The 24,853-nt window shown below is 37.4% G+C and overlaps 3 protein-coding genes and 1 long non-coding RNA gene across 4 annotated transcripts; 2 read left to right on the top strand and 2 right to left on the bottom strand.

Annotated features, from left to right (window-relative positions):
- Nucleotides 1–2,290: 2,290 nt before the first annotated feature.
- Nucleotides 2,291–3,504, top strand: LOC18106024 (uncharacterized). Its single transcript, XM_052447972.1, has 3 exons — nucleotides 2,291–2,404; nucleotides 2,646–2,802; nucleotides 3,244–3,504. The coding sequence occupies exons 1-3, from the start codon at nucleotides 2,402–2,404 to the stop codon at nucleotides 3,288–3,290; spliced, it is 207 nt and encodes a 68-aa protein (XP_052303932.1). The 5' UTR covers nucleotides 2,291–2,401; the 3' UTR covers nucleotides 3,291–3,504.
- Nucleotides 3,505–3,580: 76 nt separating this feature from the next.
- LOC112324449 (uncharacterized) lies at nucleotides 3,581–4,185 on the bottom strand. Its single transcript, XR_002978291.2, has 2 exons — nucleotides 3,870–4,185; nucleotides 3,581–3,789 (listed from the first exon to the last, which is right to left on the bottom strand). It is a non-coding gene; the product is annotated as an uncharacterized LOC112324449 (long non-coding RNA).
- A 2,822-nt stretch (nucleotides 4,186–7,007) lies between these two features.
- Nucleotides 7,008–10,656, top strand: LOC112324480 (cytochrome P450 CYP82D47). Its single transcript, XM_024587391.2, has 2 exons — nucleotides 7,008–7,975; nucleotides 8,059–10,656. The coding sequence occupies exons 1-2, from the start codon at nucleotides 7,013–7,015 to the stop codon at nucleotides 8,683–8,685; spliced, it is 1,590 nt and encodes a 529-aa protein (XP_024443159.1). The 5' UTR covers nucleotides 7,008–7,012; the 3' UTR covers nucleotides 8,686–10,656.
- A 1,476-nt stretch (nucleotides 10,657–12,132) lies between these two features.
- LOC7474086 (uncharacterized) lies at nucleotides 12,133–15,154 on the bottom strand. The gene is made up of 5 exons (XM_002322473.3): nucleotides 14,520–15,154; nucleotides 14,206–14,424; nucleotides 13,524–13,619; nucleotides 12,752–12,856; nucleotides 12,133–12,640 (listed from the first exon to the last, which is right to left on the bottom strand). The coding sequence occupies exons 1-5, from the start codon at nucleotides 15,045–15,047 to the stop codon at nucleotides 12,416–12,418; spliced, it is 1,173 nt and encodes a 390-aa protein (XP_002322509.3). The 5' UTR covers nucleotides 15,048–15,154; the 3' UTR covers nucleotides 12,133–12,415.
- Between the last annotated feature and the right edge of the window lie 9,699 nt (nucleotides 15,155–24,853).

The raw sequence follows: 24,853 nt of genomic DNA, 5'->3' as shown, positions 1-24,853 counted from the left end.
AATCTTACTTACTAAGTTATTAATTATTTTTATATAAAGAAACGAATCAGGATTGGATTTCTTTCCAAACTCATGAAGAATTTGTTACCATCATCATAATGAAAGGTATCTAAAATAAAATCCTAGTACCCTAATTTCTTTCTTGAAATATTTGCAAGTGAATATTTCATTTTTTTTTGAAGTTTTCTTCATTATATGAAAATATGATGTAATTTTTTCTTTGAGAGACTTGACTGTATGCATGAAAACAAAACACTTTTTTTTTGAAGACTTGACGAAAACCAGATATTTTAATACCGGATTTATATCTTTACAGTATAAAAATACAAACCGATATTGATCAAAATGTAGCAATGAAATTGCGGAAAATCACAGATTTTTGAAAGGTTTTTTTTGGAATTTTGAATTTTTTTTACTGGACAGGACCCGGCCCAAAAAAAAACTGGGCTGAAATCGGCCGAAAATAAAACGGGCCTACTTTCTACAGGGCTGGCCTCAGCCCAGCCGCATGGGCTGGGCTGATGTTCCAGCCCGAAATGAACATAGACTGGTTACTGTGCACAGAGTTAATTAATTAGCCGGTTACTGTGCACCTGCGCAGTAACCAGCTAATTAATTTCTTGCTTGCAGAACGTGCACAGTGCACGTTCTGCATGCAAGAAGATGAACAGCCGAAGGTGATAAGTGGAAGAATTACCTGGGATGATGAGCCTGGATAGATGGGCTGACGGTGGTGCTGGTGGCCGATTTGGCAGTGGTGTTGCTGCGGCCTTCTTCCTCCTCCCTGCTGTTTCGGCGCTGCTTTTTTTTCTCTGTTTCCTTTGCTCCCTCTGTCAACAACGTTCTTCTCTCTCTGCAGCGGCTTCGTGGAGATGCTGGTGGTGGCGGCCTGGGGAGTGTCTTGGACGGTGGTCGGCCTTTCTTCCTCTTCTCCTCTGCGTTTTTCTTCAGCTCTGTTCGCCTCTGTTTCCGTTTCTTCCTTCTGCTTCTCACGGGGCTGTTGTCGACTGGGAGGGCAATGGCAGCTGGCGGTGATGCTGGTGGATGTGGAGAGGAATCCGACGATGCCTCACGGTGATTATGAAGGTGGCAGTGGCTGGGAAGCCCGATGACAGCAGCGGTTTTCTTCTTCTTCTTCCCCGTGCAGAGGCGCAGGTTGCTGCCTTTTCTTCAATGGTGCAGCAACGGGTGGGAGGAAGATGATGAGCTGAGGAAGGCTGACTATGGCGTGGGCAGTGCTGCTGTGTTTGTGCTCCTGGTGGCGTTGGTGTCGCGGCAGCCGGCTGTGGTCGCTCTTCCTCTTCTCTTCTGTCGCTGCTTCTTCTCTCTGTTTCTGTCACCTTGTTTCTCTCCAAACAATTCTCTGTCTCTCTCTCTCTCGGTTTCCCCTCCTTTTCCCTTTTCTTCTGTTTTGCCCGAGCTCCTCTCCTCTCAAACAAAAACTCTCCCCTCTGTTTCTGCTTCTTTGTAAACCTCCACTGTCTCCTTTCTCAAATTTGTTCCTCCCTTCTCTATTTTGTTCTTCTTCAAGTTCGTTTCTCAAAAGTTTTGCCCCCTCTGGTTTCTCTTTTTTTTTTGGTTTCTGCAGCTTGCCTGTCTTCCCCTGCTCTTTCCTTTTTTTTCTCCCCACCTTTCCTTCGGCACCCCCTCCTCGGGTATTTATAGGCAGAGGAGGAGAGGTTCACCATACCCTGTACAAGCACAGGGCATGGTGGCCGGGGCATGGATCTCCTGTTTCTCCATTAATGAGGGTATGGGTTGTGTAAGTAGTTAGACAAGTGGGGAGGTAGAGAAGGAAAGGGTGAGCGGGAAAAAGATTTCAAAAATCTTCTTCTCCCCTGTCTCTGCATTTGCAGGGGAGAAGAAGATGCACCGTGCCGTTCAAAACGGCACCGTGCAGTTCAAAACGGCACCGTGCAGTTTTTTTTTTTTTTTTTTGAGGAAAAGGAAAAAAATTTGGGAGTTACCAAAAATGGGTTATGAGAACAATGGTACTTACATCTCTCCCGTTAGGTTTTCTTTCCTATTGTTTTTATTGAACAGTTAAGGGTTTTTGTTGTTGTTGTAGTTTACTGCTCTACATTGTACTTGTGCATGTTTTTGGGTCTATCAGTTCTTATGTTTCAGTTTAGTTGATATGCTGGGTCTAAAATGTGAAAAGAGGCTTCTTTTGTTGAATCTTGAATAAATGTTTGATTTTAGTGGATCATTTTGCTTTTTGCTAAAACTTGTCCAGTGTTTTTATATATATATTATTTTTTCCCTTGAACAACTTTTTTCTCTCTCTGAACAGAGTTTCAAATGGGAGAAAAGAAAGACGTGAAAATGGAAATGTAAAGGGATATTTAGAAATGGATATTGCTCATATCAATTGTGTCACAGAACTAAAGTGTTGGTGTTAATGGTAAATGCTTAATTTTGACTTTAGTTTCGCAGTTTCATTGGTGAGCATTGCAGCAAAAATGTTGATCTCTTAGTGGAATTTTGGCAAGTTTTGCAGTTTTGTTTGCCCTGGTTTGCCGATTGATTGCGGCCTGATGGTCAAAGTTTTGATATGATATTTTTGTTAGTCTATTCACTTGTGTCTTCGCCCGGTTAGATAGGATTCTTAGAAACCTGTTTTGATTTTCATTTGGATTTGACAGACAACTTCAAAGCGCCTTTCAGAGAGGAAAGTGGCTAAGTTTCAGAAGAACATCACCAGGAGAGGATCTGTCCATGAAACTTCAACGAAGAAAGGATATGACTACCCAGTTGGACCAGTATTACTTGGATTCCTTGTCTTTGTTGTAATTGGATCGTGTATGTTCTTTCTAGCATGTTGAACTCTTTAAATTCTGTCTGTCTCATTGTTGGGCATTATTGATATGAAATTTTCTGCTCAATTTTCCACCCATGAAAATTCATATATCTGTATATTCCATTTACCGTCATCATCTGCTCTGATTCTGTCTTCATATTGTGAAAGTTTAAGCAGTCAATTTTTGGAGGTGAAAGTTTATCTGTCACTGCTTAAGTGAGAAATAGAGAGATACTGTGGGTGATTTTAGTCTCTCTTCCCCCATTCCCTGCTAAAATAGAGAGATACCGTGGATGAAAGTTTATCTGTCACTGCTTAAGGGTACTTCAACATCATTATCTTGCTGTTTCAGAATTGTGTTCTATACTGCATTGGTTATAACTAGGTTTGATATCTATGCATTCAGTGCTGAACTTCAATGCATTCCTTTGTGTGGCCTGCAGTTCCTTTTCAGATAATTAGAGCAGCTACTAGTGGTGGGAAGGCCTAAGGTACTGGAGATTATGTTTATGATGGAGATCTGCAGCTATGTAATGAGTTAGGGCATAACTATTTTTAAACGCAAAGTTAGAACATTTGAGAATGTTTAAATGAAAAATGATGAATAGATTATGTTCTCCACCAGTTCTGTACAGTTCTCCATTTCTGGAGTTTTCAGTAGCTCACGCGTAATAGTGTACTGTCTTTCTAGTGTTTCTATATAATATCTGATCTTAGTTTCATCTGTGACCTCATCAATCACCAGACATTGATTTAAACATGATTTATAAGCTGCTCATAGAACAGGACCAAAAGCAATATAGGATTTGATTGTCCATGTAGAGCTCTTAAACAGTAATGATTTTTGTGTTAAAATCATTGAGTAGAGCTAATTGATTGAAAGCAACAAGCAATAAAACAAATGAACGTCGTGGAGTTTGAAGTTCTTACAAGGAGACTATATATATAGCTTGTAGTGTCCTGCCTCCAACGCCATTGATCTTATGAACCTGCACAAGGGATTAATAAGCTTAAAGATCACAAGCTCTTGGTACAGAAACCCCAGTCACATCCTGATGGATCAAATTACCAATTCTATCATGCAATGGGTCTTGCTTCATGCAGATCCAGGACTTGTTCATCACAAAACACACACCACCCTATTTGGTTTGATTTGTGAGACCTCCTCTGAAGGATTATTTTCCATTCCAAGCTTAGTTAAACGTTATAAGAATTCCCAACTTTACTAGTGCTCCAACCTCTTCTATACACTATTTGAAGATATTTTCTTGAGAGAGAGAGGATTGATTGATGCCTTTTGGCTCCATGCTTCATGCAAAAATTGTTTCTTTCTTTTTTGTTTTCTTAATAATTCTTTCGGATTGATTGATGCCTAACTTCACAGGTAAAGAACTAATCATGCAATTTATGAATATGGATGTAGGTGACGACTAGCTACACCTCCTTACAACATGGAACCACACCTCCTTATAACATGGGATAATGAAAAACAAAAAAAAATAATAAAGAGAAAAATTATCAAAATGTAGATTTGCATATGTAATTTCGTCAGTATAAAGAAAGACTTTTTAAAGATTCTATGTAGAAATATCTGATGAATTCATGCCAAAATCAAACGCAACCTATTGAAATGTTGAGGGCCACTTGTCTCCATGATGAAAACTTCCACTCTCGCTTGCATGTGGTGTAAACTGTATTACAATGACCCGTGAAAAGACAGCCCACCATATTTTTTTTATTTTTTATTAGTTTGAATGTTTAGCCGGCTTGTGCGTATATTTATTAATTTTACAAGTTTTGAAATTAACAACTATATAAATCTCTAATGATTCTGAAAAGACTCGAACTCATGATTATTAAAAAGCAAACTCAAGATCTAACCAATTAAGTTACCTTTCAAGTTTCCCATATTTATTTTTACTCGGACAGATTGAGGACTCTTGATTCATGAAGACCTTTCCTTTAGTATATGAAATCAAGGTTGCTAATTTTTTTTTTTGTACAGAATATCTGGAATATCTTGTTTCAATTAAAAAAACCAAACAAATAAGAACAAATTTTATCTCGTTCAAAATTTTAGTTTCTTTCAAAATTCCACTTAATTCCATCCCGATCAAATATTTTTTTTTTGCTTTTTGTTTTTTTAAATACTATCCAATTTTACGATATCAATTATATTTATCAACCGATTGTTGGATCGAGATAAAATTCTACGAGGAATATCCTTGCATATTGTTATATCTCATTTTAGAATTTTAGGGTAATCGAAGAGAAAGATCTTACGAGACTGCCAATGATGTTTTTATGATTTTGTTCAGAAATGTTAATTTATTGTGTTTTTTTTAGATAATTTTTTTTAAAATTTTATCATTCAATAATAAATTTATTGGTGATTGAGTTTTGTAATTTGTTTTGATTTGTTTTATTTTATGTAATTTCGTCAGTATAAAGAAAGATTTTTTTAAGATTCTATGTAGATTTGGAGGGGGAAATATCTGATGAATTCATGCCAAAATCAAACGCAACCTATTGAAATGTTGAATTTCGGGGGGGGGGGGGGGACCTTCCACTCTCGCTTGCATGTGGTGTAAACTGTATTACAATGACTTGTGAAAAGACAGACCACCATATTTTTTTTTTATTAGTTTGAATGCTTGTGCGTATGTTTATTAATTTTATAAGTTCTGAAATTAACAACTATATAAATCTTTAATGATTCTTAAAAGACTCGAACTCATGATTATTAAAAAGCAAACTCAAGATCTAATCAATTGAGTTACCTTTCAAGTTTCCCATAAAAACCTTTCCTTTAGTATATGAAATCAAGGTTGCTAATTTTTTTTTTTGTACAGAATATCTGGAATATCTTGTTTCAATTAAAAAAACCAAACAAATAAGAACAAATTTTATCTCGTTCAAAATTTTAGTTTCTTTCAAAATTCCACTTAATTCCATCCCGATCAAATATTTTTTTTTTTTGCTTTTTGTTTTTTTAAATACTATCCAATTTTACGATATCAATTATATTTATCAACCGATTGTTGGATCGAGATAAAATTCTACGAGGAATCTCCTTACATATTGTTATATCTCATTTTAGAATTTTAGGGTAATCGAAGTTTAGAAAGATCTTACGAGACTGCCAATGATGTTTTTATGATTTTGTTCAGAAATGTTAATTTATTGTGTTTTTTTTTTAGATAATTTTTTTTAAAATTTTATCATTCAACAATAAATTTATTGGTGATTGAGTTTTGTAATTTGTTTCAATTTGTTTTATTTTGGGTTATTATTATCTCATGACCCGGGTTACGGATTTAGAATTATTGATCCTCATAATTATTGGATGTCATAAAGTTAATGGCAGCATCATTGATTATCGGATGCCATTGTAAAAATTAATTATTGTCTGAAATTAACGACCATGTAAGCTTCTAGTGGCCCTAAGGAGACTCGAACTCATGACCATTAAGAAGAAAACTCAAGACCTGACCAGTTAAGTTACCTCTTATGTTTCCATATTTATTTTTACTCGGACAGATTGAGGACCCTTGATTCATGAAGACCTTTCCTTTAGTACATGAAATCAAGGTTGCTAATTTTTTTTTTTTGGGTATAGAATATCTGGTATATCTTGTTTCAATTTAAAAAACCAAACAAATAAGAAATTTTTTTATCTTGTTTAGAATTTTAGTTTGTTTCAGAAATTCCACTTAATTCCGTCCTAATCAAATATTTTTTTTTTGCTTTTTGTTTTTGTTAAACATTATTCAATTTTACGGTATCAATTATATTTATCAACCGATTGTTAGATCGAGATAAAATTCTATGAGGAATCTCCTTACATATTATTATATCTCATGTTAGAATTTTAAGGTAATTGAAGTTTAGAAAGATCTTACGAGACTGCCAATGATGTTTTTATAATTTTGTTTGGAAATATTTTTTTAATATTTTTTTTAGATTGATTTTTTTTTCAAATTTAATCATTTAACAATAAACTTATTATTAATTAAATTTTATAATTTATTTTAATTTGTTTTATTTTAAATTATTATTATCTCATTACCCAATTATTTAACCTCATAATTATTGGATGTAAGTTAATGTCAGCATCATTGATTATCGGATGGCATTGTAAAAATTATTTACTGTCAACTTGCAATTGCTTGTGCTTCATGTCATGTACAAATAGGTGTCAAATTATCAGGCATGTACCTAAGACACTTCTTTCTCCACACACAACCCAAAATGAAAGTTTTAGCAATGGAAAGTTTCTTTCCGGGGCTAGTTCTTCTATGCATGATCATATGGAGAATACTGTCAACCAGTCACAAAAGAAACAAAACCTTACCACCACCTGAACCCTCTGGTGCATGGCCTTTGATAGGACATCTGAGGATTCTCAATAGTCAAATTCCATTTTTCCGAATTCTTGGAGACCTGGCTGATAAGCATGGACCAGTTTTTTCAATCAGGCTTGGCATGAGACGGACGCTTGTTACTAGTAGCTGGGAATCTGTGAAGGAATGCTTCAAAACCAACGACCGAAAATTCCTAAATCGTCCGAGTTTTGCTGCTTCAAAATACATGGGTTATGATGATGCCTTCTTCGGATTCCATCCGTATGGAGAATACTGGCTTGAGATGCGGAAGATCGCAACGCAAGAGCTTCTGTCGAACCGCAGGCTTGAGCTGCTCAAGCATGTGAGAGTTTCGGAAATAGAAACATGTATCAAGGAATTGCACACGACTTGTAGCAATGGTTCCGTGTTGGTGGACATGAGTCAATGGTTTTCCTGTGTAGTTGCGAATGTGATGTTTCGACTAATTGCGGGGAAGAGATATTGTAGTGGTATTGGCAAAGATTCAGGAGCATTTGGAAGATTAGTCAGAGAGTTCTTTTACTTGGGTGGGGTTTTAGTAATTTCTGATTTGATTCCTTTTACTGAATGGATGGATTTGCAAGGACATGTGAAATCTATGAAGCGTGTCGCCAAGGAGTTGGACCATGTTGTGAGTGGTTGGCTTGTAGAACATCTTCAGCGTAGGGAAGAGGGCAGGGTGAGGAAAGAAGAGAAGGACTTCATGGATGTCATGTTAGAATCTCTTGCAGTAGGTGATGATCCCATCTTCGGATACAAAAGAGAAACCATTGTCAAGGCAACTGCGCTGGTAAGTGAACTCACAACATTCTGTATAACATCCTCGTCAACATTATTGCATTTCTAATTGCTGATATTGTTTGTGCTCTGCAGAATCTTATATTAGCAGGCACAGATACTACTTCTGTCACCTTGACATGGGCACTGTCTCTTCTACTTAACCATACTGAAGTGCTAAAAAGAGCACAGAAAGAGATTGATGTCCATGTAGGAACAACAAGATGGGTAGAAGAATCAGATATCAAGAACTTAGTGTACCTTCAAGCCATTGTGAAGGAAACCTTGAGACTATACCCTCCTGGCCCCCTATTGGTACCACGTGAGTCCTTGGAAGATTGCTACGTGGATGGCTATCTCGTTCCTCGAGGCACTCAATTACTAGTTAACGCGTGGAAGCTTCATCGAGATGCGCGAATATGGGAAAATCCATATGAGTTCCATCCTGAGAGGTTCCTTACGAGCCATGGATCAACAGATGTTAGAGGTCAGCAGTTTGAGTATGTTCCATTTGGTTCAGGGAGAAGATTGTGCCCTGGGATTTCTTCTAGCTTGCAAATGCTTCACTTGACGCTTTCCCGGTTGCTTCAAGGCTTCAATTTCAGCACCCCAATGAATGCTCAAGTTGACATGAGTGAAGGCTTAGGACTCACTTTGCCGAAAGCAACGCCATTAGAAGTTGTTCTTACGCCGCGCCTTGAGAATGAGATCTACCAACATTAGAGCATGTTTTTGCTGTCTTTTGTCTAAGAACTAGTGATCTGAATAAAAACTAGTGCATAAGAGATGTAAATTAAACTTCTATAAAAAATAAAAAATAGCCCCCGTGCTGAGTACGCATGGCTTAAGTCCAAAAACCACTTCATCTATGACCTCCTTTTCTGAAAGTCTTGCCCATTTTTAACTTTCAACTATCTACCATAGAAGCTACAAGAAATGTAATGGCTGAGGAATTTGTTGACCATCTTTTAATTCATTGCCAAAAGCAGTGTAGTATCTGGTCAAAATTAATTTATAGGCTGGTGGGGCTCTCTCTTGGTGTTGTCTTGGTAGTCTATCTGATTTGTTTCACTAATGGGAATTTTTGGTACATGGAGCATTTCAAAGAAAAGTCTGGACTATGATATTTTTTGCAATATCGTGGTCTGTTTGGCTTATGCGTAAGATCTCCTCTTCAACCATTAAAAAAAAATGATGATTTTGATTGTATTTTCTTCTTAATCCTTACCACGCTTTGTGTGCGGGTTAAAGTATTATTCTCATATTTTCCTTATTGTGCAACTGATCTTTTGTTATTTGCTGGTGGCTTGATTAGTGGACAAATTGTCAGAAATCTCAGCCTCTTATTTTATGGTCGGCTCCTGAGCTTTCTACTGTTAAATGGAATGTTGATGGTTTCTCCTTTGGAGGACTTGGGTCCAGCAGGTATAGGTGGAGTCTTACGTGATCACATGGGAATGGTTATGGACGTTTTTCTATTTCAGCTGGGGTCAAAAACTCCAATAAAGCAGAGTTGATAGCGGTGGTAAAGGCATTAAGATTATCATCTTTGAGAGGTGATTTGTCCAACAATAAAATTATTATTGAGTCTGATTCTTCTAATGTTGTAAGCTGAATGAGCAAACCAACTTTTAGGCCTTCATATTTCCATGAGCTGTTCATCCTTTCTGCTCGCTTCTCTTCGACCTTGGGTGCTGTGTTTTTCTCTCATGTCCTAGGTGAGGCAAACCACTTTGCGAATGGTCTTGCTAAGCAAGGAGTCTCTCGAGTTGAAGAATTTATTGCATGGATATGATTGAAAGTATTCAGAGACTGTCTTATGGAAGTTTCTATGGTTCATATTCTTGCTATTCTGTGATCTGTGCTCTATAGCTTCAGTTTTCTGTTCTGAAAGTAGCTGGAGATGAGTATCAGAGTTTGTGTTGGGGAGATGATGCCTGCTGGAGGGGTAACCATGTTTTCAATAGCTATCCTTGGTGGTTCGTGTGGTATCTAGGGATTAGGCTAGTCTAGTTTTGTCTTTCGTGGGTGCTAATTAAAATTTTGTCTCTGTGGTTCTCCTTCCTTCCTTTTTGTTTTGCCCATCTCAGGTATTCTATGCCTTCTCAGGCCTTTTCACTCAGCTTGTATGTTAACATGTGCTTCTTAGCAGGGTTGGTCCACAATTTAATACCTTATGATCCTTTAGTCAAAGAATACATTGTATATGTGAAACTCTCTTGTATGGCTTGAATCCAAACTGAAATTCTATACATTTATAATTGAGAAGGAGATGGTCAATTCGGTTGCACGCCATTGAACACTAGATTATTTCTTGCCAGTCCACAAGGTTGCAGAGAAAACTAACTTCCCTGAGTTGTAGCTTAGCCATTGACGGTAGAAAACTTTGAGAGATTCTGGTTGAAACTCCGTACCGTTGAATTACTCTAGACCAAAAATACCAGGAGCAATGACAGTGGAGGAGAAGGTGTGATGTTGATTCAGTAAATCTACTGCAGAAAGGACATCTTGTTGCACCCATACTGATGGGATTTCTTCGGGCTAGAAATCCCCTTTCACCAAGTTGGGAGCCATGCTCGTCCATATATTAGCTAGCTCTCTAGTTACTGTCACTCTTGGGAATAGAATTCTGTCTAATATCAAGCTGTAATTTCTTACAATATAAATCAATCTCGTCTTTGCTCGCTTTCCAAATCTTCTTATCTGACTTCACTTGAGATGATGCCTGTGATATATTGAACAATATCCTTCAAGTCCATAAATGTCTTTCGTGTATCGTGCAAGGTTATTTTAGTAATTGTATTTTGTAAGGCATAGTAAAATTTATAATGCAACCCTTAAATAAAATAACAAGGGCATTTTTGTATTTTCTTATTTGATAGATCAGTAGAATTACTACATTACCCTTATTATTTAAATTTTCTAACCTTGGTTTCAGGGGCTTGGTTGTAATTTCACCATGGTTTTTTTTTTTGTTATTATTATTTAGTTCTAAGGGTATTTTTGGTTTTTTACAAATAAAAAAATGAAAAAGTTGTTAATGCGTGTCTCCCATGCGTACTTATCAGCCGTTTTGTCACCTTTGGTAGTTCGTACGACTGGCTCTGGTGATTGTAACCGTGAATCTGCTGCATCATTTGATTCGTCTCGGCATCCTCTTTCTTTTTGGGTGGCGCGTGTATGTCAGTTCGTGCCGCTTTGTCGCTGTCTGGTGGTTCGTGCGACTGGCTCCAGTGATTGTAACTGTGAATTCGCCGCACTATTTGATTCGTCTCGGCGTCCTTTTTCTCTCTAGGTGGCACGTGTGTTGTAGTTCGATGTGGTTTGACCTAAAATTGCTTCTTTTTTTTCCTTCTCTTTCTTCCTCGAATTGTGTGCTGGCTATGCAAAAAATAATATCAACCCTTCAATTTATTTTTTTCTTTTGATTTGGTCCTTCTTCTCTTATTGTTATTTGTAATTATTTTATTTACATTGATTATTTCTAATTAGATTTTATTTTTAAATTCATCCTTGGTAATTCGATTTTTTTTAATTTGTTTTCAAATTTAGCTCTTATTTTTTTAATCGACATTTGTTCTGTTTTGAATCATTTTCTTAATTGATTTGTTAATATATCCAATTCCACCCTTAGAAAAAAAAATCATGACCATATTCAGGTAGAAAAAAATAAAAACCAGGGAGGTGTAAAGTGTGTTTTCCCCAACTACACTGTATTTGCACTAATTAATTGCTGATCTTATGTAAGATTATCAGTATTTGCAATAATTAATTGCCCAATTGACTCTCCAATGCAGATCTCCCCCACATCATGCTCAACAAGGTGAAAGGAAGGCCATTCCATTTGTCCTCCCATGGTGGCCGACTCCAATTCCTGGATTCAATCCCCAGGCTCTCAGCCAACAATGATATGTCCCTTCAGTGTTCTCTTACCATGACTTAGGCTCTTAGGTCAAAAGTCATAGATTTGATTTTATGCAGCATTGCTAGATAACATGCTTGGCTAAATCCATAATCACAATCTTCTTGTGCCTTCAGAGTGTTTTAACCCACATATGAAGTTTAATAATATATTTCAATTCGTCAATTGCTATTTAACTTTGTTTTCTTTTTATAGCATTGTTTTGCAAGGTTAACTTCAAGATTTTGGTACAAGAACGAAGAAAATAGTTTGAGCTACCAAAATATTCCTTTCCAAGCTCATGACTTTTTAAACAAAAATAGCTGTAGACTAATACCATAGCACAACCCTACAGCATATCCTATAACATGTTTTTCCACTCACATATATGGCTTTGCACCCCTTATTCAAGTGCTTAGACAACAACATTTACATCCAGGAGATATTGCAACAATAATACTATAGTCCATAATCATCATTAAAAAAAAAGTACAAAAAAAGCATCAGTTGATTACATTTATGCCCCATGAGAACAGAATGACCGGTAGGATGCTAGAAATGTCTTTGTTGGGTTTGCTTTCTGTGTGCTCCTTTGCTTTCATCTGACCTGCGAGTTGATCGGGTCATTGTGCTTCCTGAGCTGGAGTTCTGGTAAAAGTCTGAACTATTGGATAACTTCCTCAGACGAGAGCTGAAGCTAAGTTCATTGCTAGTTTGCGTATTGCTCTCAGATAAGCTTGCGTCAAGAGAAGACTCATAGCCCATTGTCTCAAACTCCTACAAGAAATGTCCATTCTGTCAGTATTTTCCTTACAAGGTTGCATAGAGTGCATGTCATAGGATAGACATTTTCGGATTGGATTTTGTCAAGGAGCATTGTCTGCTGACCTTGGATTTTTTCTCGGCACAATAGGGTGTTAAACATGGATTTAAATCCTTGAGAAGCATGTCATCTGGACTACCCGGGGTTGCACCATCGCAAGAGCTAAATTCCTGAATTGTTATTGACAGTTTGTCAAAGAAGAAGAGCTAAGGGAAAGACAGTTTGAATCAACAGGCATATAAAGTTCGTAAAGCAGAACTTAGAAGCAGATCATGGCATTTCCGGTACACAACATTTCAGTGCTTAACCCACAAGAAAACTTCAACAATTTTTCCAAATGGCCTTCACGGTGAAAATAGTAGAATTCAAAAATATCCTACTCTTTTACTGTAAGTTTAATAGAGTGATCGAACAATTTGAAAATGAAATTTGATTTAAACCAGGTCAGTTCGAGTACAGCCGGTATCCTCCCCACAGATATGAAGACCCACCCCACCTGGTGTAATGAACACTGATGCTTCTATCTGGGATTAAGAGTCATTCTTTTGTATATGAGAAAATGTGGATAGAAGGCAGGTCCAGATGAGATTATTGATTTTCTATTTATGATGAAAGCAATGTTTCAAGTTAATGATCAAATTATAACTTCATTCTAAAAAAATAAACAAATAAATAATTAAAGGAAACTGTGACTCCTTGCTAGGAAATGAACACTGATGACCTATAATCTTAATACTACAACACACTAAGGAGAATTCTGAAAACTATAGTAACTTGTTTGGAGGAGAATTCTGTCAACTATAAGTTAATATCTGAAAAAGAAAATGGCACACTTACCAAGGAATTGGCAGTTTCTTCATTGTCATATGATGGTGTTCCTGGTGAGCTGCCAGGATATTGGATGCATGCCCTTGCATATTTATCTGCCTTCACCTTTTCAAGAAGAAAATCATTAACAACTGCACACCCCAAATACCATCATAAAGCAGCACCTTGTTTGAATTTGAAGATATTATCTACACAAATGTGGCAGATAAAGGAGAAAAACAGTGCAAAATTCAAAACTTTTGTCCAAAAAACGAAATCAATCTATTGACCGTGCATAAACACAATAGCTGCAATAATGTTCAACATGTAAAATGATCTATAATCTAATTCTATTAAGAGATATACTAGACATTAAATAAAGAACCTTACAATTTGAACAGCATTGATTCTAGCAATCTCAAGATGAATCTGATTTTATACTAACATTGAATATACTAATTAAGATGGAAAATCACATAGAGCTAGCATAGGAATTACTGGAGAACCTCAATGCTCATTTATGCAACCAAAGTCTGCATTCATAAGACTGTCCCATACACTAGAAAGCAGGGAACTTGTACATGCAAAAACTTTAGGTTTCATTTAAACCACAATTGACAAAAAAAAAATTCAAAACATCAACTCAGAATAGTAGAACTTGAATGAAAACACTTAAAATCACTAAAACATGGAAAACTTTTCAGGTTAATACCTCAGCAAGATCCTCTGCAAGGTATTGCAATTGACCTGTAAGGGAAGTGACCTGCTTCTGAAGAGTTGGAATGAGTTGTTTGGCTTGCTTCAATTCTGATCCTTGCTGCTCCAGTAACTCTTGAAGTTGAGAATTCATTGTATCAGGAAAAAGTATTGAACTTTTTAATGACATGATCTCTTGTCTTTGATTCAAGCACAAATCTTTCAACTTCTCAACCTACAAACCAAAGAACAAAAGCACCAGTAAATACAAAAACCAAAACCCAAAAAGGAAAAAAAAATCAACAAAAACATTACTTGAACTCCACTTACTTCCTTGTTCTTGTCTTCAAGCATCAACTTAAGCTTATGAATCTCCAACTCTTGTTCTTTATTAGCACTCAAAAGCTCTCTCTCACTCTTCAAAACCATAGCTAAAGTCCTTGTATTACTATTCACTTTTGCCTCCGTCAACGCCTTCACTCCCTTCATCTCCTTCTTATTTTCCTTCCCAAATAACTTCTTCTGCAGCCCCATAAAAGCAGTCCCTTTCCTTGCAGTCTTTTTCAAGTCCTCAGCTATTAAATCCGATGGAATCACCAACCCCACACCCTTACTTGATGACCCTTTACTCGACGTGGAAGATACTGACTTCTTCTCCATGAATTTCTTCACCATTGTGCTTAAATTGTGATCATTTCCATCGTTTTTTACCTTGATTTTTGACAAATATGCTGGTTTGGACTTGATTATTGCGCGTGAAGTTGAGTGTTTGTAGCTTAGCTCAGTGGATGAAGATGGGTCTGAGAAGTAAGAGGAAGTTGAGGACCTTGAATCGTATGAATTGTAGCGGGAAGCCATTAAAGATTGAGTCTTTAGGACAAGGAGAGAAGGAGGGGAAGAACAAGTTAAGAGGACACCAAGAAAGGTGGGGTTTTTGTTGTGTCTGAAAGGTCAAGGACAGATGGCAAAGTGGGCGTGATTGAGTGAGAGCCGCTGTCTGAATTCAAATTTTTGTCTTGGCTTCGAAAGCGCGGGATGTTTTAATGCTAATAATTAGTAGTAAAATTCAACTCTAATATGATGTTAGTTGAATGAATTATTTACAATTGCAATATGTTAATTAAAAATTTGAGTAGAGATCACTGATATAATAGAATGCTTATTTTGCAGTTAAAAAGTGTTTTTGAAATTTTTTTAAAAAAATTCCTTTAAATTAATTTTTTTATGTTTTTTATTATTTTAATATGATGATATCAAAAATATTGTGATGTTTTGAAATTTAATGAGTAGGTAAAAGGCAATAAAGCCCTTGGAGGCTTAAAAGTTGGTATAATTAAATGAAGGGTATTGTAGTAATTGTATAAAAAGATGATAAGTATAAATAGAAAGAAAAAAAAAGAAGAAGAGATCTGAATATTTGAGAGAGCAAACCGTGAGAGAGAAGGGAGAAAGAAGAAGAAGAGAAAAGAGGGGAAAATAAGGGAAAAAGGAAAGGAGTTGGAGGAAATAAGTTTAAAGGTAAGATTATGTATAAATGTGTGTTCTTTAAGCCTTAATTTCTGTTTTGATAAATTTTAGGGTTTTGAATATTGTGTTTTGAGTTTGATTGATGAATTAATTGGAAGGTTATGGGTTGATTGTTGTGAGTAATTGGTTAATTAGTTGATTGTGAGAGATTGGAGGTAAATATGATGATTTTGAGTTATGATTTTATTTGAATGGTGAAATTATGTTAGAAATCAGGTGATGACAGTAGGTAATCTGTAAAATTCTGGGTTTGAGGTTGAAGATGACGAAAATTCAATTTGGTCCCTCAATTTGTGAAATTACAGTTTAGTCCCTAAACTTTGGGAAAATTATAATTTGACCCCTAATTGTATTTTGAGATTCTGGACAGTGTTATTATGAGGTTAAGGATGATGAATCTGAGTTTGATAATTGATTTGGAATATTTTCAGTTTGGTCCCTCAATTTTGGGAATTTACATTTTAGTCCCTGAACTTTATGAAAATTACAGTTCGGTCCCTGGTTCGTTCTAGACAGAATTAAGGATGGTTTATGGGTGAAAATTCAGTATAGTTATGTATTTTCCAGATTGGTCCAATTTTGGTAAAATTACGTTTTGGTCCCTGTTTTGGAAAATTATCGTTTTAGTCCATAAACTTAGGAGACTAAACCTAGTTTTATTTTATGCATTGGGATCTCTTGTTTGAGTTGCTTTTGAGTATATTTTCATATTGTTGTAGGTTCTCCTAACGATCCTCAATAGGATTTTCGGGTCTTTCGTCTGACATTCCTTTTAGTTCTATATTTTCCGGGTGAGTGGAATAATCTTTAATATGCATATATGATAAGTAAATATGTATGTTGATTATACAATGAGTACAACTCGTTAATTCCTTGAATAATTATATATGTTGCTTATTTTCCGAGTACTCATTTATTCTTGAATTTGCACTCGCAATCTGTCAAAGTAAATCCTATTTGATATGATATACGTTTCTTTGATGATTATGTGAATATCTATTATGCCTTGATATGGGACTTGTCAGTAACTCCATGCTAACGGAGAGTAGTTAGCCTGTGTGCACATAGTATTCTGTATGTATACCTAGCTGGTGAGAGAGGCATCAGCCTGTGGCGACTGATCATCCCACAGTGGTCACCTTCGGGTGTCATCTGGTCTGGTCACCTTCGGGTGTCATCTGGTCACCTTCGGGTGTTATCTGATCTCTGACATATAGTCCACTACGTTATGATGATACGTTTAGTATGTATATGATATGTATATGATAAGTTTAGTATGTATATGTATATGTATATCAAGATAAATGATCTTGCGAACTATAAATATCAAGAATATCTAAAATGTATATTAATTATTATTCCCTCACTGAGTTGGTTGAACTCACCCCTCATTCTTAATATTATTTCAGGTTCTTAGTTTCTGATAGCAGGTGAACCTTGTTGAGTGTTCCTGCTTCTTCAGTTTTGAGTCGGTATGCCTTGCTTATCTTTCAAGGCTGTTTGATTCGATGTCTTAGGCGCTCCACTATTACCTTGTTTTGATTAAGTTTGGATTTTGACAATGTAATGAGTATTATGGATTATTGTTTTTGTTTTAATTACTGATGAGGAGTTTTAAACTATCTTTTGGTTTCATCAGTTTTGAATAATATAAGATTTCTGAAGATTATGAAATGCTGCGTATTTTTGAATAAATTATTCTTTTGATATGTCCGTTTTGAGGCTTAGCGCGGGCGGGGTGTCCTTCCGGCACCGCTCCTGCGTTGCCGGTCATGGACCCGGGATTCGGGTCGTGACAAAGGTGGTATCAGAGCCCGGTTTTTATTAAAACCTCGTAATCTATTTTATTCATTTTTATTTTTCAAAACCCTCGTAATATGTGGAGCTTAGGATCTATCTTGTCTTGATGTCAGTCCTCTTATAATTCTCCAATCTAGTGTTTGGTGTGTCCTCCTTAAAACTCCTTTATAGTTATGTTGATACATATATGTAAATGCATTCTTTTAGGAAATATGCCGAGAGCTAAGCATGTAGTTAATGCCGAATATGTCGGTAATGATCAAGAGGACATTCCTATCGCTCAGCTTAGGAAGGAGAGGCGCAAAAAGAGGGTTAGAACCCCTTCGCCTCAACCAATGGAAGCAGAAGTTCAGGATGAGGTGGAGTTTGAGGGAGACTATGGTCTGGATGTTGGTAAGAATCAGGAGCAGGAATCCCATGATAGGGTGTCTTATACTGACAGTGCTTTGGATAAGATTGGACAGGCCATGCAGACCCTGGCTGACCTTTTAACTGAGAGAGAGAAGGAGAAGGATAAGAATGCATCTTCGACTTCCCATACCGTGCATGGGGTGAAAGTACCATTGTCAGAGTTCCTTAAGCTGGCACCTCCTACTTTTAAGGGTGTTGATAACTCTGAGGACCCACAACAGTTTTTAGATGCAGTGTGGCGTAGGTGTGAGGCCATGGGGTGCACGGATCATCGTGCAGTGACTTTGGCATCTTTCAGGCTAGAAGGAGAGGTGGCTGTGAACTGGTATGAGTCCAAGAGGGGTGAAAGGGCAGTTAGTTCACCACCGATGGAGTGGAAGGAATTTTCTGAGATGTTTTTGGAACGTTTTCTACCTGAAAGTGTAAGGGAAGCCAGATCATATGAGTTTGAAAAGTTGGTTCAGGGTGACTTGAGTGTGACAGAGTATGAAGTGGAATTCACACGATTGTCCAGATTTGCTGGGTATTTGGTACCGACTGAGGAGAGGAAGATTAAGAGGTTTGTTCGAGGTCTTAATAGCTACTTATTCAAAGCTATTGGGGCTCATGAGTTTAAGACGTACTCAGCCATAGTGGATCGTGCCCGAGCTATTGAGGCACGAGAGTTAGAGGATGAATTATCAGTGGGTTCGGTTAAGAGGCCCAAAGTGGCAAATCAGTTCTCTTTTCAGCAGCGGTCTGATACAGGTCCTAGCAGGGGACATGGGGGCCGACAGGGCCAATTAAGTCAGTCAAGGAATTTCTTGTCGAGGTCCATTATCAGAGGAAACAATAGACATAGCATGAGTGGAGCTGGTCCGACTCAGAGCCGAGGTACTGTTCAGTTAACACCACAAGGTTCAGATGGGAGGCCTCAATGTCAGTCTTGTGGGTCTAGGCATTATGGCACAGTCTGTTATAGGCAGACAGGAGCTTGTTTCGGTTGCGGGCAGACTGATCACTTGTTAAGGGATTGTCCGAACAAACGGTGGTCCAAGCCTGGTGCTTCTGTACCGATTACATCTTCCACTCAGACTCAGTCAGCTAGCCATTCTGTGTTTCAGGGTGGTCGTGGAGCTGGTGGGCGTGGCCAGCGGGGCCGTGGAGTAGGCGGTAGAGGTTTTGCGCCAACAAGTCAGAGACAGGCACGAGTTTTTGCCATTACTCAGCAGGATGCCCAGACATCCAATACTGTTGTCTCAGGTACACTCTTAATATGTTCCTTCGAGGCTAGAGTGTTATTTGACACGGGGGCAACTCATTCTTTCGTGTCGTCATATTTTGCTTTAAGGTTTACTAAACAACCTATTTTGTTAGAGAGTCCTTTGTGTGTAGCTATCCCTTCGGATGACGTTATGTTTGGGGAATATGTTTATGTTGATTGTGAGGTTCAAGTGCAAGGTAGAAACCTATTAGGCGATTTGGTAATTTTAGAAATAGTAGGTTTTGATGTGATACTAGGTATGAATTGGTTATCAAGGCACCATGCCTCAGTTGATTGTTGGAATAAGACAGTGATTTTCAAGCCTGATGAGGAGACGGAGTTTGCTTTTCATGGAGATGGGTTATCATCTCCATCTAGTATTCTCTCGGCCATCACGAGAAGGATGGTACGAAAGGGTATGCAAGGGTTTTTGGCTTATGTGCATGATGTGAACATGAAGGTCCCGAGGATGGAACAAGTTTCGATAGTTAAGGAATTCATCGATGTTTTTCCCGATGACTTACCTGGACTACCTCCCAATAGGGAAATCGAGTTCTGTATTGATCTAGTTTCAGGAACAAAACCAATCTCTATGGCACCTTACAGGATGGCGCCAGCAGAATTAAAAGAGTTGAAGGAGCAGATTCAAGATTTGTTAGATAAGGGGTTTATTCGTCCAAGTGTGTCTCCGTGGGGAGCACCTGTTTTATTTGTAAAGAAGAAGGATGGATCAATGAGGATGTGTATAGACTATAGACAGTTGAACAAGGTCACTGTTAAGAATAGATACCCACTTCCTCGCATTGATGATCTTTTTGATCAATTACAAGGAGCTCAATGTTTCTCAAAGATTGATTTGCGATCGGGGTATCACCAGTTGAGGATTAGGAATGAGGATATTCCTAAAACTGCCTTTAGGACTCGTTATGGGCATTACGAGTTCCTAGTGTTGTCTTTTGGGTTAACGAATGCACCTGCAGCTTTTATGGACATGATGAACAGGGTTTTTAGGCCGTTTATTGATAAGTTTGTTATTGTGTTCATTGATGACATTTTGGTGTATTCGAGGTCTAGAGAAGAGCATGAGCAGCATTTGAGAATGGTGCTTCAAACTCTGCGAGATCATCAGTTGTATGGAAAGTTCTCGAAGAGTGAGTTTTGGTTAGAGAGTATTGGGTTTTTGGGACATGTGGTGTCTAAAAATGGGATAGAGGTTGATCCACAGAAAGTGGAGGCAGTTAAGCAGTGGCCTAGACCAGTTACGGTATCTGAGATTAGGAGTTTCCTGGGTTTAGCAGGATACTACAGGAGATTCGTGGAGAATTTTTCCCGAATCGCTGCTCCGTTGACGAAGTTGACACAGAAAAGTGTCAAGTTTCAATGGTCAGAAGAATGTGAGAAGAGTTTCCTGGAGTTGAAGGAAAGGTTAATTACGGCTCCAATTTTGACAGTACCTTCAGGGTCTGGTGGTTTTACCGTGTACTGTGATGCATCCAGGATTGGTTTGGGTTGTGTTTTGATGCAGAATGGTAATGTGATTGCTTATGCCTCGAGAAAGTTGAAGAAGCACGAGCAAAATTACCCCACACATGATTTGGAGATGGCTGCGGTAGTGTTTGCCCTTAAGATTTGGAGACACTACTTGTATGGGGAGACATGTGAGATATTTTCAGATCATAAGAGTCTTCAATATATCTTCCAGCAGAAGGATCTGAATTTGAGACAGAGAAGGTGGATGGAATTGTTAAGTGATTATGATTGCACGATTCAATATCACCCTGTTGTTGCCGATGCCTTAAGCAGAAAATCTATGGGTAGTTTGGCTCATATTCAGGAGGTGAGGAGACCCTTGATTAAAGAGTTACACGGATTGTTAGATGAGAGGGTCAGTTTTGAGATTTGTGAATCGGGAGCATTGTTGGCTCACTTTCAGGCTAAGTCAGACTTAGTAGACCGGATTAAAGGAGCTCAAATGAAGGATGAGCGACTTTGCAAGATTCGAGATGAGTTGGAGTTAGGGAGAGCTCCGGGTTTTGTTATCCATGAAGATGGTGTGTTGAGATTTGGTTCCAGGTTATGCGTGCCTGAGGTGGATGATTTGAAAAGAGATGTGATGACGGAAGCACATCAAACTGCCTATACTATACATCCTGGTTCTAACAAGATGTATAGAGACTTGAAAGAGTGTTATTGGTGGAATGGTATGAAGAGGGACATTGCTGAGTTTGTAGCTCGATGCTTGACCTGTCAGAGGGTTAAAGGTGAGCATCAGAAACCACCAGGGCTTTTGCAGCCATTGTTAATTCCTGAATGGAAATGGGAGAGGATCACTATGGATTTTGTGTCAGGTTTGCCTCGGAGTCAGGAGGGTTATGATTCGGTTTGGGTAATAGTTGATCGTTTGACCAAGTCAGCTCATTTCTTGCCAGTAAAGGTGACATATGGGTTTGCAAAACTGGCAGAAATCTATGTTAACGAGATCGTAAGGTTGCATGGTGTGCCGATCTCAATTGTGTCCGACAGAGGTCCACAATTCACTTCTCGATTTTGGGTGAAGTTTCAGGAAGCTTTGGGGACTAACATTCAGTTAAGTACTGCCTTTCATCCTCAAACAGATGGACAATCTGAGAGGACTATACAAATTTTGGAGGATATGTTAAGAGCTTGTGTGATTGACTTTGGTATCGGATGGAGCAAGTACTTGTCTTTGGTGGAGTTTGCGTATAATAATAGTTATCAAGCGAGCATTGATATGGCTCCATATGAGGCTTTGTATGGCCGGAAGTGCAGATCACCTGTATGTTGGTATGAGGTTGGTGAGAGGAGATTAATGGGTCCCGAGTTAATACAGATTACTTCGGATAAGATTAAGGTGATCCGAGATAAGCTTCTAACAGCTCAGAGTAGGCAAAAGAATTATGCAGATAAGAGAAGGCGTAATCTAGAATTTTCAGTGGGTGACAACGTGTTCCTAAAAGTCTCTCCGACTAAAGGGATATTCAGATTTGGGAAGAAAGGAAAGTTGAGTCCTAGGTTTATAGGGCCCTTTGAGATCTTGGAAAGAGTAGGGGTAGTGGCATATCGACTTGCCTTACCACCTAATCTATCTTCTATACATCCGGTGTTCCATGTTTCGATGTTGAGAAAGTATTTGTCTGATCCATCTCATGTGCTGGAAGTTCAACCGGTTGAGCTGAGGAAAGATATGACATATGAAGTTCAACCAATAAAAATAGTGGATCGACAAGTTAGAAAACTTCGGTCGAAAGATATCGCATCGGTTAAGGTTGTGTGGAGCGGACACCCACGTGAAGAAGCGACGTGGGAGCTTGAGGAGGAAATGCTCAACAAGTATCCATTCTTGTTTGCACTTGATGGTAAGACTTCATTTCTTAAATTTTAAGTTTCGAGGACGAAACTTTTATAAGGTGGGGAGATTGTGATGTTTTGAAATTTAATGAGTAGGTAAAAGGCAATAAAGCCCTTGGAGGCTTAAAAGTTGGTATAATTAAATGAAGGGTATTGTAGTAATTGTATAAAAAGATGATAAGTATAAATAGAAAGAAAAAAAAAGAAGAAGAGATCTGAATATTTGAGAGAGCAAACCGTGAGAGAGAAGGGAGAAAGAAGAAGAAGAGAAAAGAGGGGAAAATAAGGGAAAAAGGAAAGGAGTTGGAGGAAATAAGTTTAAAGGTAAGATTATGTATAAATGTGTGTTCTTTAAGCCTTAATTTCTGTTTTGATAAATTTTAGGGTTTTGAATATTGTGTTTTGAGTTTGATTGATGAATTAATTGGAAGGTTATGGGTTGATTGTTGTGAGTAATTGGTTAATTAGTTGATTGTGAGAGATTGGAGGTAAATATGATGATTTTGAGTTATGATTTTATTTGAATGGTGAAATTATGTTAGAAATCAGGTGATGACAGTAGGTAATCTGTAAAATTCTGGGTTTGAGGTTGAAGATGACGAAAATTCAATTTGGTCCCTCAATTTGTGAAATTACAGTTTAGTCCCTAAACTTTGGGAAAATTATAATTTGACCCCTAATTGTATTTTGAGATTCTGGACAGTGTTATTATGAGGTTAAGGATGATGAATCTGAGTTTGATAATTGATTTGGAATATTTTCAGTTTGGTCCCTCAATTTTGGGAATTTACATTTTAGTCCCTGAACTTTATGAAAATTACAGTTCGGTCCCTGGTTCGTTCTAGACAGAATTAAGGATGGTTTATGGGTGAAAATTCAGTATAGTTATGTATTTTCCAGATTGGTCCAATTTTGGTAAAATTACGTTTTGGTCCCTGTTTTGGAAAATTATCGTTTTAGTCCATAAACTTAGGAGACTAAACCTAGTTTTATTTTATGCATTGGGATCTCTTGTTTGAGTTGCTTTTGAGTATATTTTCATATTGTTGTAGGTTCTCCTAACGATCCTCAATAGGATTTTCGGGTCTTTCGTCTGACATTCCTTTTAGTTCTATATTTTCCGGGTGAGTGGAATAATCTTTAATATGCATATATGATAAGTAAATATGTATGTTGATTATACAATGAGTACAACTCGTTAATTCCTTGAATAATTATATATGTTGCTTATTTTCCGAGTACTCATTTATTCTTGAATTTGCACTCGCAATCTGTCAAAGTAAATCCTATTTGATATGATATACGTTTCTTTGATGATTATGTGAATATCTATTATGCCTTGATATGGGACTTGTCAGTAACTCCATGCTAACGGAGAGTAGTTAGCCTGTGTGCACATAGTATTCTGTATGTATACCTAGCTGGTGAGAGAGGCATCAGCCTGTGGCGACTGATCATCCCACAGTGGTCACCTTCGGGTGTCATCTGGTCTGGTCACCTTCGGGTGTCATCTGGTCACCTTCGGGTGTTATCTGATCTCTGACATATAGTCCACTACGTTATGATGATACGTTTAGTATGTATATGATATGTATATGATAAGTTTAGTATGTATATGTATATGTATATCAAGATAAATGATCTTGCGAACTATAAATATCAAGAATATCTAAAATGTATATTAATTATTATTCCCTCACTGAGTTGGTTGAACTCACCCCTCATTCTTAATATTATTTCAGGTTCTTAGTTTCTGATAGCAGGTGAACCTTGTTGAGTGTTCCTGCTTCTTCAGTTTTGAGTCGGTATGCCTTGCTTATCTTTCAAGGCTGTTTGATTCGATGTCTTAGGCGCTCCACTATTACCTTGTTTTGATTAAGTTTGGATTTTGACAATGTAATGAGTATTATGGATTATTGTTTTTGTTTTAATTACTGATGAGGAGTTTTAAACTATCTTTTGGTTTCATCAGTTTTGAATAATATAAGATTTCTGAAGATTATGAAATGCTGCGTATTTTTGAATAAATTATTCTTTTGATATGTCCGTTTTGAGGCTTAGCGCGGGCGGGGTGTCCTTCCGGCACCGCTCCTGCGTTGCCGGTCATGGACCCGGGATTCGGGTCGTGACAAATATATTTTAAAAAAATATTATCACAATCTCAAATATTATTTAAGTGTGTGTTTGGTGTTGTAGTGCATGTTTTTTAAAAGTATTTTTCACTCAAAAATACATTAAAATTATTTTGTTCAAATGTTTATTTTATTTTTAACATCAATATATCAAAATTATTGAAAAATATTAGAAATAACAT

Source organism: Populus trichocarpa, chromosome 16 (assembly GCF_000002775.5).
Source record: "Populus trichocarpa isolate Nisqually-1 chromosome 16, P.trichocarpa_v4.1, whole genome shotgun sequence".
Lineage (NCBI taxonomy): Eukaryota > Viridiplantae > Streptophyta > Magnoliopsida > Malpighiales > Salicaceae > Populus > Populus trichocarpa.
Note: the sequence above shows the minus strand (reverse complement) of the source record. Positions and strands in the feature narration are given on the sequence as shown.

What these genes read in the sequence shown, in the direction of transcription:
- LOC18106024 (XM_052447972.1), top strand. An exon ending in CTTTGTTGTAATTGGATCGT is followed by an intron (nt 2,803 to 3,243) that starts GTATGTTCTTTC and finishes TGTGGCCTGCAG; the next exon opens with TTCCTTTTCAGATAATTAGA.
- LOC7474086 (XM_002322473.3), bottom strand. Translation starts at nt 15,047, where the DNA reads ATGGCTTCCCGCTACAATTCATACGATTCAAGGTCCTCAACTTCCTCT. An exon ending in TTGAAGACAAGAACAAGGAA is followed by an intron (nt 14,425 to 14,519) that starts GTAAGTGGAGTT and finishes TTTGGTTTGTAG; the next exon opens with GTTGAGAAGTTGAAAGATTT. An exon ending in AAGAAACTGCCAATTCCTTG is followed by an intron (nt 12,857 to 13,523) that starts GTAAGTGTGCCA and finishes ATAACAATTCAG; the next exon opens with GAATTTAGCTCTTGCGATGG.
- LOC112324480 (XM_024587391.2), top strand. Translation starts at nt 7,013, where the DNA reads ATGTACCTAAGACACTTCTTTCTCCACACACAACCCAAAATGAAAGTT. An exon ending in TTGTCAAGGCAACTGCGCTG is followed by an intron (nt 7,976 to 8,058) that starts GTAAGTGAACTC and finishes TGTGCTCTGCAG; the next exon opens with AATCTTATATTAGCAGGCAC.